The 19,532-nt window shown below is 39.9% G+C and overlaps 1 protein-coding gene across 1 annotated transcript in view; it reads left to right on the forward strand.

The window, feature by feature from the left end:
• The first annotated feature begins 15,739 nt into the window (after nucleotides 1-15,739).
• cacna1ba (calcium channel, voltage-dependent, N type, alpha 1B subunit, a) overlaps nucleotides 15,740-19,532 on the forward strand; it is a 621,742-nt gene continuing 617,949 nt past the window's right edge. Inside the window, exon 1 of the mRNA XM_068012672.1 lies at nucleotides 15,740-15,797. Within this exon, the coding sequence (XP_067868773.1) occupies nucleotides 15,754-15,797 (44 nt within the window). The 5' untranslated portion in view covers nucleotides 15,740-15,753. The remainder of the gene's footprint in view (nucleotides 15,798-19,532) is intronic.

The following is a 19,532-nucleotide window of genomic DNA, read 5'->3' on the forward strand; positions in this document are numbered from 1 at the left end:
CTGTGCTAGGCTTGAATTTCCTTGATTTTTTGTGCTGAGTCTTAGAAACTTTCACACAGACCCTTCGTCACTGATTAACATAGTCCCTTCCTCGCTCTGAAGAACATTTCACCCCAAATTTCCTGCATATATGCAGAATCAAAACAGATATAAATTTGCATCTAAAATTCCAGGCACACAGGCTTCATGGAAACATGTTCCCAGTCCTGGAATTCAAAACCAAAAATGATGTGGATCTATTAATAAACTGCCGAGTGTTTTTCATAATGAGAAGCTGGAGTCCACCTTCAATTTTGTTGTGTCTGAGGTGTGATCATATGTACAATGGATAAGTACATAAATCTCTTACATCAGTATCTTCAAATTTAATTAATTTGGCCCAAGAATGGTACAAATCATAGAATACATAGGGAGTGGAATGCAGCTCCACAGTAGTGTCATTATATTGTTTCAAAAAAACCTTAAATAATTAACTTAAAATTAAAAGTTTTGCAAAATGTCGGTGATGAAGTTAAAAGTTCTTTGGGAGAACTGTGAAACTGCCCCTTTCATGCTGCTGTGTCCAAATAAGAGGGGGAAAAAGCTTGATATTGCATAGGTTATGAAGAGCACACAAAAGATGGCTATTCTCTTATAATCCAGTGAACAAGAGTATTGGTAGATTTAGGAGCACTGTACAGAGACTTGACAGGCAATGCTGGAATCTTCCAATAAATCACAGAAGCATAAGCCATTTTTATGTTACATTGCTATTAAGCTTGGTTTTCAGTGCTCTGGTGTAGTTTGACTTTGGTGCACAGACTATTTTGGCATGAATTGACATTGGCAAAATCAATATATGAATGGTATAATTTCAGGCATAACTTCCTAACCACAGGAAATTCTATCACCCTGCATCTGATATGTTATGGTTAAATGTCAATAAATCCAGTATCAATTGGGTGGAGGAAATGGCTTATGGCCAATCAAAATGTAAATTTTTTGTATTCTTTTTGTCCCTCCTTGGAGCAGTGGAGAGAAGCATTTGAAGCAGATCAAGAGCTGCTGCAAGATTTAGTTAGAACGTGCAATCAATGGCTTTACAGCTTAGAGGAGTCCAACTCTGAAGAGGAATAAAGGTAAAATCTCAAAGCCTTGGTGCGAAAGATATAAATATTTGGTAAACAGAAATAAGTTTGATGGTTGACGTAAATCATCACTGCTTTGAGACATGCATTTTACAAAACATCTGCATAGCAAAAAGAAAATGCAGAACTGTAGAGCTTACTGCATGAGGTGAGCATGCATCAATATTTTAGTGTGCGCTCTGATGTCTTTTGTGTACTGCCTTGTTTTATGATCAATGATTGCCCAGATTAATTTTGCTGTTAATCACCTTTTTGTGTTCGTACTCTCCATTGTCATTCCTACATAGTGATAAGAGCCACAGCCGCTGTTCTTTTTTTAAAAAATTAATGTCAAGTTCATTGGTAGTATGGTTTGGATGTGAATGATGTTTGGATTGAGTATTATGTATTTCATGCTCTTCTCCTGTGTGTCTCAATCATGTAACTGTCAGAAAGCCTGACTTTGTTGATACTAAAGCTTCCTAAAAACTGCATTTTCATACCCATCTTCTCCTGAGCCTTCATTACACTCAAATTGTCCATGAAACTGAACATCTACTTTCTCAATCCCCTCCTGTCCCAATTCTTGATCAGCAAACTGCCTTTCCTCAACCCTGTTCTTGTTGCCATCATCAATTTACCTCCACCCCCTTCATAATCATCAATGCTAACCCCTCCTCCTCAAAAAAGCACCTGAAACTCCTATTACTGCAACCTATGTCTAACCTTCCTTTCCAAATTCAGTCATGTGTTGTTTTCTCTCAGTGAAAGTTGAGGCTGATAATCCCTTGCAGTACAAAGGGAGATTGCCACTTTTAGGTTATATTTAAAGAACTCATTGTCTACCTGACCTGCAACAATTCACATTTACATAGCACCTCTAATGTAGAAAAATGTCGCAAGACACTTGTCAGAGATGTAAAGAAAAAAATGGAGGCTTAGCCAAAGAAGGCGATTGTAAGAGGGGTGATCAGAAGCTTGATCCAAGAGGTGGTGTTTGAGAGGGAAGTAATTGCACCTAATTGACTGAAGGCACACCACTAATGGTGTGGAGAGGGGGCGGGGGGCGGAGGAGGGGGCTACACAAGAGGCTGGAATCAGACGAACAGGGAATAGGGGTAGGGTTGGAGAAGATTAGAGAAGGATGAGCGTTACAACTTTTGAGTTATTGGACAACCCATACCGAATGTAGGCCATCAAAGACGCAGGACATGGTGTGGGATTGTTAAAACAAAGTTTTAAATGAGCTCAAGTTTATGGAGATGTAAGAGGTATAGATCAGAATTTCAGCAGCATTTGGGCTGAGATTAGGATCTTATGTGGGTGATGCCACAGAGGTGGAAATAGGTGATCTTTGTAGGAGGATATGGGTCGGAATCCCCAGCTCATTCGAACAGGATGCAGAGGTTGCAAATACCCTGTATTCTAGTTCAGCTTGAGACATTGGCGGTGAGGAGGATGCGTGTTATCGACAATGGTGCTGAAGTTGTGGTGGGTATTGCAGACCATGTCTTCAGTCTTCCAAATGTTCATCTGAAGTAAATGGTGGCTTATCCAAGACCAGATGTTGAACAAGCACTTTATGGGATAATGGAGGAGCGGAGAGGTAAAGCTAGGAATCATTGACCTGTAACACTAAGACATCACAAATCTTCTGTGAATGTTAGTTGTTTCTTATTTCTGCTCGACTTCTCTGCTACCTCTGACAGGTCTGTCTCCGCCCTGTGCCATCAATCCCAAGGTCTTTGACGAGTTGGAATTTCCTCTATCTTGATGTTTGTAAAACCAAAGCCACCCATCTCAGTTGCCAACTGCACTTTTGTACCGTTGACTTTTATCTAATGACCTTTCCCAGATGTTACCTCGGAATGAGTCGAAAAAATAGGATTGGGAGACGAACAAACAGGATAAGACCTGAAAAAACAAAAATGTAAATCCCTATAAAAAGGTTTTATTTACAATTGGCTTTATCTAGTAAATATTTTCATACATATTCCGTGTGTAAATGAACATAACTGAAAGTATTATTCTACTCGGCTACTTCTGATTCTTAAAAAAACAGCGCAAGTGCCCAGGCTCTGACGTGACGATGGACAGTTCCTTTGCAAGGCAAGCGTTGAGTTTTAAGTGCTTTTAGCGAGAAGTTAATGTTTGTGCTGTGATAATATTCACTGTAACAGGAAGTATGGTTTTCCTTTTGAACTTGGAAGGCACCAGTTTCTGACTGATACTTTCCGTTAAAGGAAGAAGGATTTCGTCCATGGAATAAAATCCAAATTTCTCCTATTTTGTCTGACTTACACTTATAGCTTAACGTTTATTTTCTCATTTTAAACACCACCAAGTCTTTCCAAAAAGAACTGAATATGGCACAGGGAAGACAGGTGCAGTATTCCGTCTGGGACGAGAGGAGATCATCAGTTGTTTATGGTGAGTTGCCGACGAGGGTTTAGGATATTATTAGCAGGATACGTTAATTTGTATATTTGAAAAGTTGCAATCGGTTTATCGATAAATAAGAATTCAACCAGACCGTTCAATCGTACGCGTTGTTGTTTCTTGTTTTTATTTTGAAGTCTTGTGGGTATGTCACTCTGTATTGTATGAAACTCATCTTTTGCCTGTTTGGCTGAGAGTGTTTCCGTTAGCTGACGGGTGGGGGGATTCCTTCAAATCGGCTTCGATGCTATTTTGCCTTGTATTTTGGTATTTCTCCCCTCTCCACTACGGTCTGTGTGTCTTCTCTCCAGTGCTTCATTGTACAATGGTGTTTAAAACTGGTGTACATTCACCCAGCGTGAATTCTCGTCATGATTGTTGTGAGAGACTATCTGCAACTTTTTAATAAACATCTCAAGGATATCCGCCCAGTTTCTGGTACCCGAGTGTCAATTTGAGCAAACAGGACGTTGGTAATGAATACATTCACAGGATGGCTGATTGCAGTAATGGACACAATTGGTAGGATCAGTACTTGGGCCTCAGCAACTTTCACTCTAAGTCATTAATATAAATTTTAAGGTATACAAGTTTGCTGACGGTACGAAGTTAGGTGGAAAAGGGGAGACGGGGGTGTAATGGTAATATCACGACCAGTAATCCAGAGGCCCAGGCTAATCTCCCAGGGACTCTGGTTCAAATCCCACCATGGCAGCTGATGGAATTTAAATTCAATTAATTAATAAAAAGCTGGAATTGATAGCTAGTCTCAATAATGGTGACATGAATCTATCATCGATTTTTGTAAAAACTGATCTGGTTCACCAATGTCCTATAGGGAAGGAAATTTGCTGTCCTTACCTGCATATGACTTCAGACCCACAGCAATGTGGTTGACTCTGAAATGGCTTAGCAAGCCACTCAGTTGTCAAGGGCATTTAGGGATGGGCAACAAATGCTGGCTTTTCCAGTGGCACCCACATCCCATGAAAGAAAAACTAAGTAAGTGGTGAGGAGGGCACAAAGAGGCTACAGAGGGATTACACAGGTTGGGTGAGTGGGCAAAAACATGACAGATGGAATACAATCTTGGCTCAGAAGATCAAGATGTAGAATCTGTTTGCGTGGAGATAGGAAATAGCAAAGGAAAAAAGTCATTGGAGTAGTTTATAAGCCCCCTAACTAGCTACACTGTAGGACAGAATATAAATCAATAAATGATTGTGGCTTGTAAGAAAGGTACTGCAATAATTTTGGGCAGTTATAATCTTCGCATAGATTTGATTAATTTGGCAAAGGTACTTGGAGGATGAGTTCATAGAATGTATTCAGGGCAATTTCTTAGAACAGTACATTCTGGGAGCAGGCTGTTTTAGACCTGGTAATGTGTAATGAGACAGGATTAATAAATGACCCCATCGTAAAGGATCTTTTAGGCAAGAGTGATCATAACATGATAAAATTTCACATTCAGTTTGAGGGTGAGAAGTTTGGGTCTGAAACTAGTGTCTTAAACTTAAATAAAGGCAATAACAAGGGTATGAAGAAAGAGTTGGCTAAAGTGCATTGGGAAAATAAGTTAAAAGGTAATACAGTAGAGAAACAGTGTCAGACATTTGAGGAGATATTTCATAACTCTCAACAAAGAAATATTCCATTGAGAAAGAAAGACTCTAAGAAGGATGCACCATCTGTGGCTAACTAAGGAAGCTAAGGATGGTATCAAATTAAAAGAAAAGGCATACAATGCTGCAAACCTTAGTGGTAGGCCAGAAGATTGGAAAAATGTTAGAAACCAGCAAAGCATAGCTTTAAAAAAAGAGGTAGAAATTAGAGTGTGAAAGTAAACTAGCAAGAAATATACAAACAGACAGAAAATGCTTCTACAAAGGGAGAGAGTAGCTAAAGTAAGTGTAGGTCCCTTAGAGAATACGACTGGGGGAATTCATCATGCGAAACAAGGGCGGCACAGTGGCGCAGTGGTTAGCACCACAGCCTCACAGCTCCAGGGACCCAGGTTCGATTCCGGGTACTGCCTGTGTGGAGTTTGCAAGTTCTCCCTGTGTCTGCGTGGGTTTTCTCCGGGTGCTCCGGTTTCCTCCCACAAGCCAAAAGACTTGCAGGTTGATAGGTAAATTGGCCATTATAAATTGTCACTAGTATAGGTAGGTGGTAGGGAAATATAGGGACAGGTGGGGATGTTTGGTAGGAATATGGGATTAGTGTAGGATTAGTATAAATGGGTGGTTGATGTTCGGCACAGACTCGGTGGGCCGAAGGGCCTGTTTCAGTGCTGTATCTCTAACCTAAATCTAAGTAAATGGCAGAGACTTTGAACAAGTATTTTGTATCTGTCTTCACAGTAGAAGACACAAAAAGCATCCCAAGAATAACAGAAAATCGAGAGGAACTCAAAACAATCACTGTCACAGAGAAAACTAATGGGACTAAAGGCTAATATGTTTCCTGGACCTGCATTCTAAGGTCTGCAGAAGTGGCTGCAGAGATAGTGGTTTGTATTGGTTGTAATCTTCCAAAATTCCCTAGATTCTGGAAAGGTCCTAGCGGATTGGAAAACCGCAAATGTAACACCTCTATTCAAGAAAGTGGGGTGGGGGGGGGGGGCGTGCGGGCGGCGACAGAAAGCAGGAAACTACAGACCTGTTAGCCGAACATCTGTCATTGGGACAATGCTGGAATCCATTATTAAGGAAGTAGTAGCAGGACATGTAGAAAATCATAATGCAATTAGGCAGAGTCAGCATGGTTTTATGAAAGGGATAATATGTTTGACAAATTTATTAGAGTTGTTTGAGCATGTAACAAGCAGGATGGATAAACGGGAACCAGTAGATGTATTTGATTTCCAAAAGGCGTTCTATAAGGTGCCGCATAAAAGGTTACTACACAAGATAAGAGCTCATGGTGTTGGGGTAATATATTAGTATGGACAGAGGATTGGCTAACACGAAACAGTCAGGATAAATGGGGTATTTTCAGGTTGGGAAAACTGTAACTAGTGGAGTGCTGTAAGAATCAGTACTGGGGCCTCAATAATTTACGATCTATATTAATGACTTGGATGAAGGGACCGAGATAGGTAGGCAAACAAGTTGAGAGGAGGGCACAAAGTGTCTGCAAAAAAATATAGATAGGTTAAATGAGTGGACAAAAATTTGGTAGATGAGGTATAATGTGGGAAAATGTGAGGTTGTCCACTTTAGCTGGAAGAATAGAAAAGCAGAATATTATTTACATGGATAGAGACTGCAGAATGTGGCGATACGGAAGGATCTTGGGTGTCCTTGTACATAAACCACAAAAAGTTAGCATGCAGGTACAGCAAGTAATTCAGAATGCAAATGGAATGTTGGTATTTATTGCAAGTGGGATAGAGTATAAAAGCAGAAAAGTCTTGCTACAGCTGTACAGGGCAATGGTGAGACCGCACCTAAAGAATTGTGCACAGTTTTGGTCTCCTTACTTAAGGAGGGATATACTTGCATTGGAAACAGTTCAGAGAAGGTTCACTAAGCTGATTCTTGGGATGGAGGGTTTGTCTTACAAGGAAAGATTGCACAGATTGAGCCTATAGTCATTAGAGTTTAGATGAACGAGAGGTGATCTTATTGAAATGTATAAAATTCTGAGGGGACTTGACAGGGTACATGTTGAGAGGATGTTTTCCCTCAAGGGAGAATGTTTCCCCTTGTGGATTCTAGAACTAGGGGGCACAGTTTCAGAATAAGGGGTCTCCGTTTTAAGATGATAAGGAATTTCTTCTCTGAGTGTTGTTAATCTTTGGAATTCTCTCCCCCAGAGAGAATTGGAGGCTGGGTCATTGAATATGAGTTAGACAAATTTTTGATCTACAAAGGAGTCAAGGGTTATTGGGGCAGGTTGAGGGGGGGGGGGGGGCGCAAGCAGGAAAGCGAAGTTAAGGTGCTACGACCAAGGCAGGAGGCGTGCACTGTCCTTCTCTAGTTCCGCTTCTCCACAGGTCACAACGTATATTTAAATGTGTACCCAGTTACTGATGCGGCCAGTTGTATACTCTTATCTATTTTAATTTCAGAATAAAATCCACCAATCAGGTTTCTTTAATAAACAACAAAATTATTAATTTATTATAAAACAAGACTTGGGCAATAAAGATGCAAAGTGTTAACACGCAGTTTGAAATATGACAGTAAATATATGTATATTCCCTTCTAAATACACAACACACACACACTGGTTAAAGAAAAAGTAAAGGTGCTTTGGCCAAAGTACTTGTTAATTCTTGAAGAAAAAGGATAAGATATGTTATGTTCCAGATGGCAAACAGTCTGGCATCTGAGTACACATAGACGGGGTCACTGGGATCTTTTCAGAAGCAGTTCGTTCAGGAGCTATCGAGAGGAAGTCTTCCAAAAGCTTCTCGGGAGAAATGAGGCATCATGCGTTACAGCTATCACAAACTGGATTTTTACAGGGTTTCTCAGAGAGTTGGAAAAAGGATTAGCTGTGTCTTTCTTTCAGCAGGCCGCAAACACGACTGACTCAAAACAGTATTTAAAAATGAAACCCACTCTTGAGCACCATAAATCTTGACATGTCACTTCTCTTGTAAACAACTCCCGTAGTCAGATGGCACCTGTTGTTTACTTAGCTGAAGACATGTGACATCCAGTAAATGTTTTTAAACAGAGTCCTGCCAGTGACTCTTAAAAAAAAAAGTACAGCATCTATGGAATTATTTCAGTCCTCCAATGAATCCATTGCCACAATTCAAAAACACGAGTCGTCCAAAAATATTTTAAAATGGAAGCACTTTCATAACAAAGGCCACAATAAGACCAGCTAAAAACTTACTGAATGGTGGAGTAGGGTCAATGGCCAAATGGCCTATTTCTGCTCCTATTTCTTATCTGGTGAAGTGTGGCGTTATCCACTTTGATAGGATAAATAAAAATATATATATATATTTAGAATGGTGAGAGGGTAATATAATGAGAAGGGGAAATCATGCTTGTCAAATCTACTAGACTTCTTCGAGAATGTAACTAGTAGAGTTGATGAGGGGGAGGCAGTGGATGTGGTTTATTTGGACTTTCAGAAGGCTTTCGACAAAGTCCCACATAGATTAGCGTGTAAAATTAAAGCGCATGGGATTGGGGGTAGTGTATTGCGATGGATAGAAAATTGGTTGGCAGACAGGAAACAAAGATTAGGGATAAATGGGTCTTTTTCCGAATGGCAGGCAGTGACTAGTGGGGTACCGCAGGGATCGGTGCTAGGACCCCAGCTATTCACAATATATATTAATATTTGAGATGAGGGAACTAAATGTAATATCTCCAAATTTGCAGATGACACAAAACTGGGTGGGAGGGTGAGTTGTGAGGAGGATGCAGAGAGGCTTCAGGGTGATTTGGACAAGTTGAGTGAGTGGGCAAATGCATGGCAGATGCAGTATAATGTGGATAAATGTGAGGTTATCCACTTTGGTAGCAAAAAAAGGAAGGCAGATTATTATCTGAATGGCTATAAACAGAGAGGGGAATATGCAACGAGACCTGGGTGCTCTCATACACCAGTCGCTGAAGGTAAGCATGCAGGTGCAACAGGTGTTAAAAAAGGCAAATGGTATGTTGGCCTTCATAGCGAGAGGATTCGAGTACAGTAGCAGGGATGTCTTGCTGCAATTATACAGGGCCTCGGTGAGGCCACACCTGGAATATTGTGTGCAGTTTTGGTCTCCTTATCGAAGGAAGAATGTTCTTGCTATAGAGGGAGTGCAGCGAAAGTTTACCAGACTGATTCCTGGGATGGTGGGACTGACGTATGAAGAGAGATTGAGTCGGTTAGGATTATATTCGCTGGAGTTCAGAAGAGTGAGGGGGGATCTCATCGAAACCTATAAAATTCTAACAGGACTTGACAGGGCAGATGCAGGAAGGATGTTCCCGATGGTGGGGGAGTCCAGAACCAGGGGTCATAGTCTAAGGATACGGGCTAAACCTTTCAGGACTGTGATGAGAAATTTCTTCACCCAGAGTGTGGTGAGCCTGTGGAATTCACTACCACAGAAAGCAGTTGAGGCCAAACCATTGAATGTTTTCAAGAAGGAGTTAGGTATAGCTCTTGGGTTTAAAGGGATCAAAGGATATGGGGGAAAGCGGGAACAGGTTACTGAGTTGGATGATCATGATGAATGGCGGGCCAACCCGCAGGGCTGAATGGCCTACTCCTGCTCCTATGTTCTATGTTTTCTATGAGGATAGCCAGCATCGTGATGTGCTTGCTTTCGGCCCTTGATAAGATACAAAGCTAATGTGGGGAGAGCAAATGCTGTAATCCCTGCACCGCTCTACCCTCCCCTCTCCCCCCGCCCCGCCACACCCCCACTGCTTGTTGCTCCTACTTGATGACATTTGTAAACCCAGTTACAAATTTTTGCTAACTTATATTGAGCCTTTAGCTGATATTTTTATGTTGGAAAATGCCAAGAACATTTTGTTCCGTGCTCGATTTAATCTCTTGGTCACCTCTCCATTTCTACATTCTTGAATGATGTGAACAGTACAGACTGTGCCATTGGTGCTGGGTGGTACGAGAGTTTCGAGCTAAATTAAATCCAGTTCAGCCCAATGGGATGGCAGTTCATTTACTGGAAGAGTCCTGACTGCAGTGCGTTTGGACAGTCTCACCCCAGCTTCTATTGGATTTGAGCCCATAACACAAGACAAAGCTCCATACTCTGAATCAACCCATTCTCTCTGCTGTTAAGGTGCAGATATCGCTGCTGGTGTTAAAGGACAGCAGAGTTCTGCAGTTGGATAGCAAGATGAGTAAATTCTTGAGGCAAAGATGTCTTCCCTTATCCCATGTATTTTAAACTTTAAGCCTAGGTGAGACAGACAAAGCTCTTAAATCATACAGGTAGACATGGAAGTTCTTTCCAAGAGGGAGGTACAGGCAATAACTGTGCATTTTGTGCACACCACTAAACAGCATTTAAAAAATATAAATAGCTGCAACTAACTCTTAAATAACTAGAGACATTAGTTGGAAGGACAAGTAACTTGAGCTTTGAGATTTCTTGTTGGCAGCCTTTTTTTTATGGCAGAGAGACAGTGTACACTGATGTGGCTGCCGCAGTTGTACTTTAGTTATCCAGCGGAGGGAGTGTTCTGTCTTTTTCATGTACTGAAGTGGTGCAATCAGAAATGTTGAATTGGCATATAATACTTGTCGCCCTCATTCAGGCTATGTGCAGCAGTGCTCAAACCAATGGAGCATGTTGACTTAATTGTTAACAGCTATAGTAGATATTGAATTGGCCCCTTTTTAATTAGAGTTATGATGAAAAATGATCGACCTGAAATTTTAACTCTGTTTCTCACCACAGATTCTGCCTGACCTGCTGGGTATTGTCCAGTATTTTCTGTTTTTCTTTCAGGTTTCTAGTATCAGCAGTATTTTGCTTTCTTTTTTGTTGAGATGACATTTGTAAAATTATGAGCTGCCAAAGAAGTGTGTAATAATCACAATGCACATCTGATGAGGTGAAAACATTATATTGCAACCCTGTGAAAGTCATATTTATAATATTCTGAGCAATTTGACACACTACCTCCTCAAACTAATGCTGGTACATTGGAGAAGAGCTTAAGGAGCAATAAGGATTATTAGAAAATTTAAAACACTAAACTTTGCTGGAATTAAACTAGAATAGAATGGACAAATGAAGATTGAGATGAGATGTCAGCCTAGCACTTGAAAGGCGGAGATAATAGGGTTTTAACTTAAACTGTGGTTGCAGGCTTAAAAAACATGTACAAAACTGAACACTGCTAAGTGAAATAGAGGCTGCCAGAATTTTTTTTTAAAACAGGGAGTAGATAAGTGAGATAAACACCATGTAAATGTAGTTAATGCACTGTTAGCTTTATCATAAGGAGATGGGCAAATACCATCTGGTCAAAGTGCAATTATAGGTTATAGGAACATGTGTAGATGTAAAATCTGAGATTTCTAGGCTTGATGGACGTGTGGGATTGCCAGCTATGTTTTGGATTAGGATTCAATAATGTTGACTATTAGAGTGCATTCACATGCCACAAGTTTAGCATTCGTGTAAAGCCGATGATAAGATTAAAATGGTTTTAAATCCCAAGCTGATTCTGATGGAGAAACTTTGTGAGACTGCTTCATCCAGAGTTTCTCTGGTTTGTTTCTTTAAAAATAATTCTCGAGATGTAAGCATTGCTGGAAAGGCTGGCATTTAGTAGCAATCCCTAGTTGCCCTCGAAGGTGGTATTGAGCCACCTTAAGCAGTTTGATACATCTCAGTAGTTTGTTAGGTACACTTCAAAGGGCAGTTAAGAGTCTTCCATGTTGGTGTGGAACTGGAGTCATATTTATTTATTTAGAGATACAGCACTGAAACAGGCCCTTCAGCCCACCGAGTCTGTGCCGACCAACAACCACCCATTTATACTAATCCTACATTAATCCCATATTCCCTACCACATCCACACCATTCTCCTACCACCTACCTACACTAGGGGCAATTTACAATGGCCAATTTACCTATCAACCTGCAAGTCTTTGGCTGTGGGAGGAAACCGGAGCACCCGGCGGAAACCCACGCAGTCACAGGGAGAACTTGCAAACTTTGCACAGGCAGTACCCAGAACTGAGCCCGGGTCGCTGGAGCTGTGAGGCTGCGGTGCTAACCACTGTGCCACTGTGCTGCCCCTAATATAGACCATAATAAAAACAAAAAGTGCTGGAAATACTCAGCAGGTCAGGCAGCATCTGTGGAGAGAGAAGCAGAGCTAACGTTTCAGGTCTGTGACCTTTCATCAGAACCCTATGGGCCTATTGTTCAGCAGGGCAGATTTCCTTCCCTAACTGATATCCATGAGCCAGTTCAGATTTTACAAAAATCCAACAGCTTCATGGCAACTAGTACCAGCTTTTCATTTCCAGATTTTTCTTTAAATTGAATTCAAATTCTCAAACTGTCATCGTGGGATTTGAACTTGGGTTCTCTGGATTACTAATCTAGTAATATAACTACGACACTACTGAACCCTGGGACACAACTCTGGACTGAAGCTGCATTTACGCTATAATTGTAGCACTGATGTGAAGTAAAATGATCAAAGCTACAATTATTGTATGAATGCACCCATGGATATTCCAGAGCTTTAAGGAGCAAAGGGCAAGTGAATCCACAAAGGAAAACGTTAGCTCCTAACTAATGCAAAAGGAGTAACAAGCCTAGTTGAAAAAGAACATTTGGGGTTTATCAATCAGTGTTAGTTTTTAGGTTAAATTGAGGACAGAATATCTCAGTATTGAGAAATTGGATTGCAAGAGAGTAGACTGAGAGAGGATGGAATGCTGCATGAAAGGGAAAAAAGTGGCAAGAGCTAATTGGAGGGAAGGAGGTGGAAGGAAAATGGGAAAAGTCTAAGGAAGTACTTCTACAATACACAAGTTGTTTATCCTAAAAGAGTCAAGGAAAAAAGTACATAAAATAAAACCAATGCGAATGACTAAGAAGTTATGAAGAAAGATTGTATAAAATTCTGACATTGATTCAAAAATTACATTGTACCAACCCAGGAGGGGCAAATGATTCTTGAGGCAGCTCAAGAAATACAAAATGTGTAAATGGTAGAAAAACGAGAGATTAGCTTTAATATGGACAAGTTAAAGTACAGCACACAGGAAGAAAAAAAACGGTGAGCACACGTACGCCAATGGTGTCAAAATAGATCAAGATGAAATTGGAAGAAGTTTACAGATTATGGTAGACTCTGCTTAATGTGCAAGCATTGCGGGTGAGCAATTAACAAAAGAAATGAAATGTTGAACTTCATGGTGCAAGCTAAAGAAAGTCATGCTCAAACTGTGTGGTGCTCTGGTCATCCAGACCTTCAGTACTGTGTCTGGCCCTGGTCACTCAGATGCAAAGAAGAAATTCAATCACTGGAAGCAGTTCAGAAGAGAACCACAAGACATATGAGTTGTAAGCAATGAATTAAGAAACTTGAGCTTTTAAGCCTCGAAAAGAGCTGCCTGAGGCATGATATGATAGGGTTATATAAGATAATAAACAGAATGGGAAAAGTAAATCAGGTGGTAAGTCCACACTAAATTGCATCAGGAGAAAAAAAAATCACAGCTTCAAATATTGCAAGACAAATGTTGGACTTATGAGAGGAAGTTGTTCTTCACACAGAGTGGTTAATACATGGAATAAATTTCTTGGTGTAGCAGAGGGAAAACCCTGGCATCGTTGAAGAAAAAATGAGATGCTGCAATGGAAAGAACGTAGGGCTGTTGTTGTTTCATGACCTAAGAACAATCTTTCTCATCTACGTTTATTTATCTTACGATCTCGTGGTTGGCAAAGGGTCTTTTGCCCAAAGCATTAATATACCAGGTTTGGAGAAATTAGAGAGGTTTCACTTTTTAAAAGATTTAACCTGAGTTTGAGTTGGGAGAGCTTCTGATCATTCAAGTACTGTATATATTTCTGTGGAAGTCTTTCTCTCATTCCATACCTTATGTTCTTACTGTAAATTACTCTTCTTCCTCTGTCAAATTCTATGCTGATTTATAAGGCTTGACAATGCATATACAGTCCCCATTGCTTACAGCAAGTGTTTTAGTGCTGACGTAATTTGCCCACAGTACATGTTGGATGGTTTATCCTCTCCATCTGCAACACCCATGATGTTTAGATGAAAGAACTGAAATATCAATGCAATAGATTTCATGCTAAAATGCCAACAGCTATGAATATTTGAAAAAATTATCAAGGCCAAGCTATTCCTTTGTAGAGGTAAGTGAATGACTTTGGATATTTTAAAATATTCCTTACGTAGTCAGAAAACTGAAAGATAAATGAGGTATAGTTGTCAGTAGCAGTCACACTACAATGGAACCACTGACCACCTCCAGGCGCTTACCCATTGTCTCCCGAGTCAAGGAGGCCAAAGAAGAAGAGAAGTTGTCAGGATAGGTAGTAGCAGTCACAATACAATGGAGATGAAAGATTATCTGTCAGCTACTTGTACTTTGGACCTTAATGAGGTGCGATATACTTTGTTGTGCTGAGTAGTGCAAGCTGCAACCTGACACCAGTTAGAGGTGATAAAGTATACAAATGAATTTGCACCTTAACCAGGTGTGAACTACTGAGTGAACACCTGTTTCTGCCCAAAATACAGAGTGCTTAGCATACTGTACATGGCAACTTTATAACTGAATGTAATGGGAAATAGTGAACGCTTTTTGCTCAATTTAAATGTGGGCCGTTTATGTGGTGATGATTGTGTGTTGTTAATTGGTAGATTGTTTTTTCAACTCCAGTCCTGTTTATCTTTTCTCACTACTATATTGGTTGAAAATAACTGAAAGTAGTCCAAGGGTGAGCAGTATGCTTTGAAGATGAATCTATCCAAAACGAAACATCAAATCCATAATTTCTTAACTGACTGGTGTAACAAACCTATCCATTTCTACTTCACACCAGCAATCTATAATGAAGGTATTATATATAGTCTATTTCTGTGTGTGTGCGTGTGTGTGTGTGCACTCACATATATGATTTGCAGCATGGTGAAAGCTGCCTAATAATTTGAAACGTCTGTATGTCCACTATGAATACAAGTTGGAGTTGTACTTGTGGAGACTTTACTTTGTATTGATAAACTGTAAAACGATGTACATTAAAAAATGCCTCTGTTCTTGCTGTTAAGCTGTGCGCCACTTTGGCTTGAATACATGGAACATGCTGAGAAGGGGGACTGCACCTGGTGGAGCCTGGTCTCGTACAGCATCCAATCAAATGGAGAGGTTGAAGGCTGGTGTAGAAATGACTGCAACTCTGGATGAAAAGTGCATGTGTGCCTCTTCTGAGCCTGCAACTTACTATCATGCCATTTACGAACTACAGGAGAGGGAAGAGAATATAAACCCAAATACATCATTTAGCTCTGAAGATGATTACATCATGAGATGTTATGAACCAGTCAGTCAAGAGCTCCAAGAGGAAGATCTGGCCCCAAAGAACAGAAAAGAAACTATGCAGCAAAACAGTATAATCAGAACACATGAAATATACAAACATGAACTACCCCTTAGCAGTTACCAACAATCTTTCCTCCAGCACAAGAACATTCATCAGTCTCCACAAAGTAAAATGTACAAACACCACAGACCCAAGCAGAAAAATTCAAGACTCGGGTAAGCTAGAAGTCACTCTTATTTGTCAATTGATCTGATAACCAGAATTTAATGTTCTTCCCTGTTGGTCAGTTTTACCAGTGTCCTGGGTTGGAGCAGATAATCCAAGATGCTCTTTAATGCCCAGACATAAGTGGTGAATTAAAATAGTATAATTCTAATTATGTGGATACATCTTGGTTGTGTGTCATAGGGAGCTTTAAATTATGATTTTTGTTTTAAACTTAAGTGAAGAAGTACACGTGAAGAAGGATCAATGACCTTCATGCAGTATTTGGATGCCAATTGTGGGTTTTAACATCTGTTAGTTGGAAAATGAAAGAATGCTTGATGGAAGCTGCAAGTCTCTCAGTTTTGAGGTTTTGGGAAAAATGTATTTGAATAGGAGATAGTTTTGCAAGGAAGAGGAACGTGGAGGGAACAGTGTACATCAAGCATAACAACAGTATGCCTGGAAAGATCCAGAAAAACAATCAAAAATCATCTTTCCAGATGCGCTCTTGCTAACATGGGCAATTCCACGAAAGAAAGAACTCGCATCTATATAGTGGCTTTCTTGTTCCTAGCACAGCCCATAACGCTTCAGAACCACTTATGAAGTGTAGTTACCATTATTTGTAAGGCAAACATGGCAGGCAGTTTGTGTACAGCAAGGTCCCAAGACAGCGAATCAGATAAATGATTAGTTAATCTGGTCTCTTTTTTCATGATGTCAGGAACTGCCAATTTGCACTGTCTGTTCTTGCCCATGGACATAGGTAATGCTGACAAGGCCATGCTTCTTACACATGTAGTTTCTTTTCACACGAGCGAAGCAGTTGCATTTGTACAAAAATTCAGCAGTTTTGTTAATTTTTCCAGCCCACAAATTATCCCGTAGTGGGAATTTAGAACTTGCAGCCTCTATGTTGTCAGTTCAGTATCGTAATCACCACACTAACATATCTGTTCACTGGCAGCCTGCTATTGCCCCTGTCCCATAGATTAAGTATGCCTGTTTTTTTTAAGACACTGCCATTCCACTCGGTCTCCTTAACTGCACAGACAGTTTTGTTTACCTTCATCTCCTTTTGCTCACAAATGCCTAACTCTTAATAAAATGTTGCAATTAATGGATTATAGGTTGCTGTAAAGTTTTGGGTACAATTTGAGTAGTAGGAAATGAAGAGCCTGTGACATTAAACTGATACAAAACTGAGAGAAGTCTAACAGCATTAAAGAACTATTGCATTGATTACAATCGAAACAATTGGCCATATTTTATTTATGAATTGTTTCTGACCTAACTTGAATGAAAGATAGCCCAGGACCCAGGGATGGACAGCTGTTTGTATTAAGAGCCTCAAACGTTTCTTTTGGCCAGCTTCTGTATCCCTGGACTCAATGCAAAAAATATGTTCATTGCAGAGGCATAATGGGTCCAAAGCTCCATCCAAGTTTTAAGTTCTTGAAATGTGGTATCCCACCTACAACCAAGTGGTGCCTTCTCCACTGTTTATGTAGTTTGTGTTTCATAGTTCAATGGTTTTTCCAGATAAAGAATACTTAAATGGGCAATCTACATTATATTAAATCTCAGTGAGGAGGAATCGCAGTTTATAATTAGTGGTGGTGAACATTTTAGGTGGAAAATCTAATCTCTGGCGTGAATGTTTGCAGAAGTGAACAAAAATGAATGTGGAAATAAAGTCACCAATCCAACTCTGGCCTCTTCCTTTGCCACATTGACGACTGTGTCTTCAGTTGTTTAGGCCCTAATCTCTGGAATTCACTCCACAAACCTCTTTGCCTCTCCGCCTCTCTGTCCTGGAAGATGCTCCTTAAAATCTACCTCCTTAATTAGGTGTTTGATTATTTATTCTTATGTTTCCTTTGGTTTTGTGTGAAGCACCTTGGTCCATTTTAAAGGTGCTACGTAAATGCAAGTTTCAGAATTAAATGGTGAAGGTATTTTGTTTTCAGTATTTTTAATGTTTTCAAAAAAGTTCAATTCATCGTTAAACTATTATGATATTTATCTTCAAGAGCCGGGGCAGTTTGCTCCTTTCTAGATCACATCGGAATGTGGAAGGGTGATGGCAGCAGTGTGAAATTCTACACAATCAAAATTTCCCAGCTTCTGTCATGTGTTTATTGTTTGAATGAGGACTCTAAAGGGAATGTTGACACCCTGTCAGGTAATTGAGGTCATGTGAGTTGATCAAACATCTTGTTCATAAATGTCGGGGTTTGATTTCTCCCACGAGCCAATGATTGCAAAAAACGATATGAATATATTACAAGTGTCCCTGCTATATGCTTGTGATGACATTTTCAATAACATTTGTGAACAAAGAATATACTCCCCCAGTATCTCTAGATGTCTTTACTGGCTTCTGACATAGTTTGAACTAACATGGACAATCACAGTGGAGCTTTTGCTGGGGTTATGTAATATTTTGAACAAACCTCTTGACAATTGTTTTTTAGTTTCACCTTATTTTTTGTTTAATTTCTGTGAAGTTTCTTTAACCAACTCACAACAGACAATAACAATTAAAAGTGCACCTTAATGATCCTGATCCAATACACTTTGTCAAGTAATTACTGAAGAATACGATTTAATGTTTTCCAGTAGATAATGGGATTAAGGGTTGTTGTAGAACAAAGATACAATATCTTACCTGGAATGTGGACTCTGCTTCTCTCTCCACAGATGCTACCAGACCTGCTGAGTGTTTCCAGCATTTCTTGTATTTATTACAATATCTCATAATTGTTTTTTTTATGGAGTGCACACTACACAGGAATCACTGGGTTGGTGAGAAAACTTTTTTTTTCAAAATTGTTGCACACTTTAACAGATGTTGAGAATGAATCATTCTGGATACAAACCCATTGCTAACTTTTCATTTGAATTGACTGTAATCTTTGAGGCATCAATCAGATTTGCTGTGTAAGTGTAGACTGTCAATGAGGCAATTTTATTTTTTAATCACTTTAATTTCAATTTATACACTTTCTTGGGTCCTGACACAATGTAGAGTGCAAGGTACATTATAGGTTACTTAATAATTGCAGCTACAAGTTTAGTTTCCTCGGAAGGTTTTACTTCTGGCGAGGGCTAAGAGGGGATCAATCAGAGAATTTATTGGAAACTAGAATTGTGTGGTCCCTATGGGATAGAAGGACAGTTGAAGGCTCTGCACTTCCATTCTTTGAGTTAATCTGTGCTTCCTTCAGTTTTGAGATTGGGGCTGGAAATTTGATGTAGAGTGCTAGCAAGAAAGGCACCTTATTTTCTGTGGTTTCCACAGCCTGAGAGTTAGTTACTGGATCCAAGTGACAAATGGAGTTTTTGGTACATGATATCTGTACATCTGATTGCCCAGAACGTCAAGGATCTAAAATACATGTAGGCTCCAAAAATGGCTCTGGGATTGTAAATGCAGGCACTATATTTAAGACTTGGACAAAAAATAAGATTACACCCTGTGCTTGAGGAACAGCTTGAATTGATATAGTGCCTTTTAACATCAAAAATTGCCTGAGGTGCTTCACAGACTAGTCTTGGAAATGCAGCTGAGCATGGAACATGGAAGAGAGGGAGATGAGGAAATCTGGAAATGTGGAAAGCTCAGCTGAAGAGATGGATTTAGAGGTGGACTGATGAAGAGATATAGGCGGAGAGTTTCAGAAAGCAGGAATAATGGAACTGAATGCAAGGCATGAAATACTGTAACTTGACATAATGTA

Source organism: Heterodontus francisci, chromosome 32 (assembly GCF_036365525.1).
Source record: "Heterodontus francisci isolate sHetFra1 chromosome 32, sHetFra1.hap1, whole genome shotgun sequence".
NCBI classification, from domain to species: Eukaryota; Metazoa; Chordata; class Chondrichthyes; order Heterodontiformes; family Heterodontidae; genus Heterodontus; species Heterodontus francisci.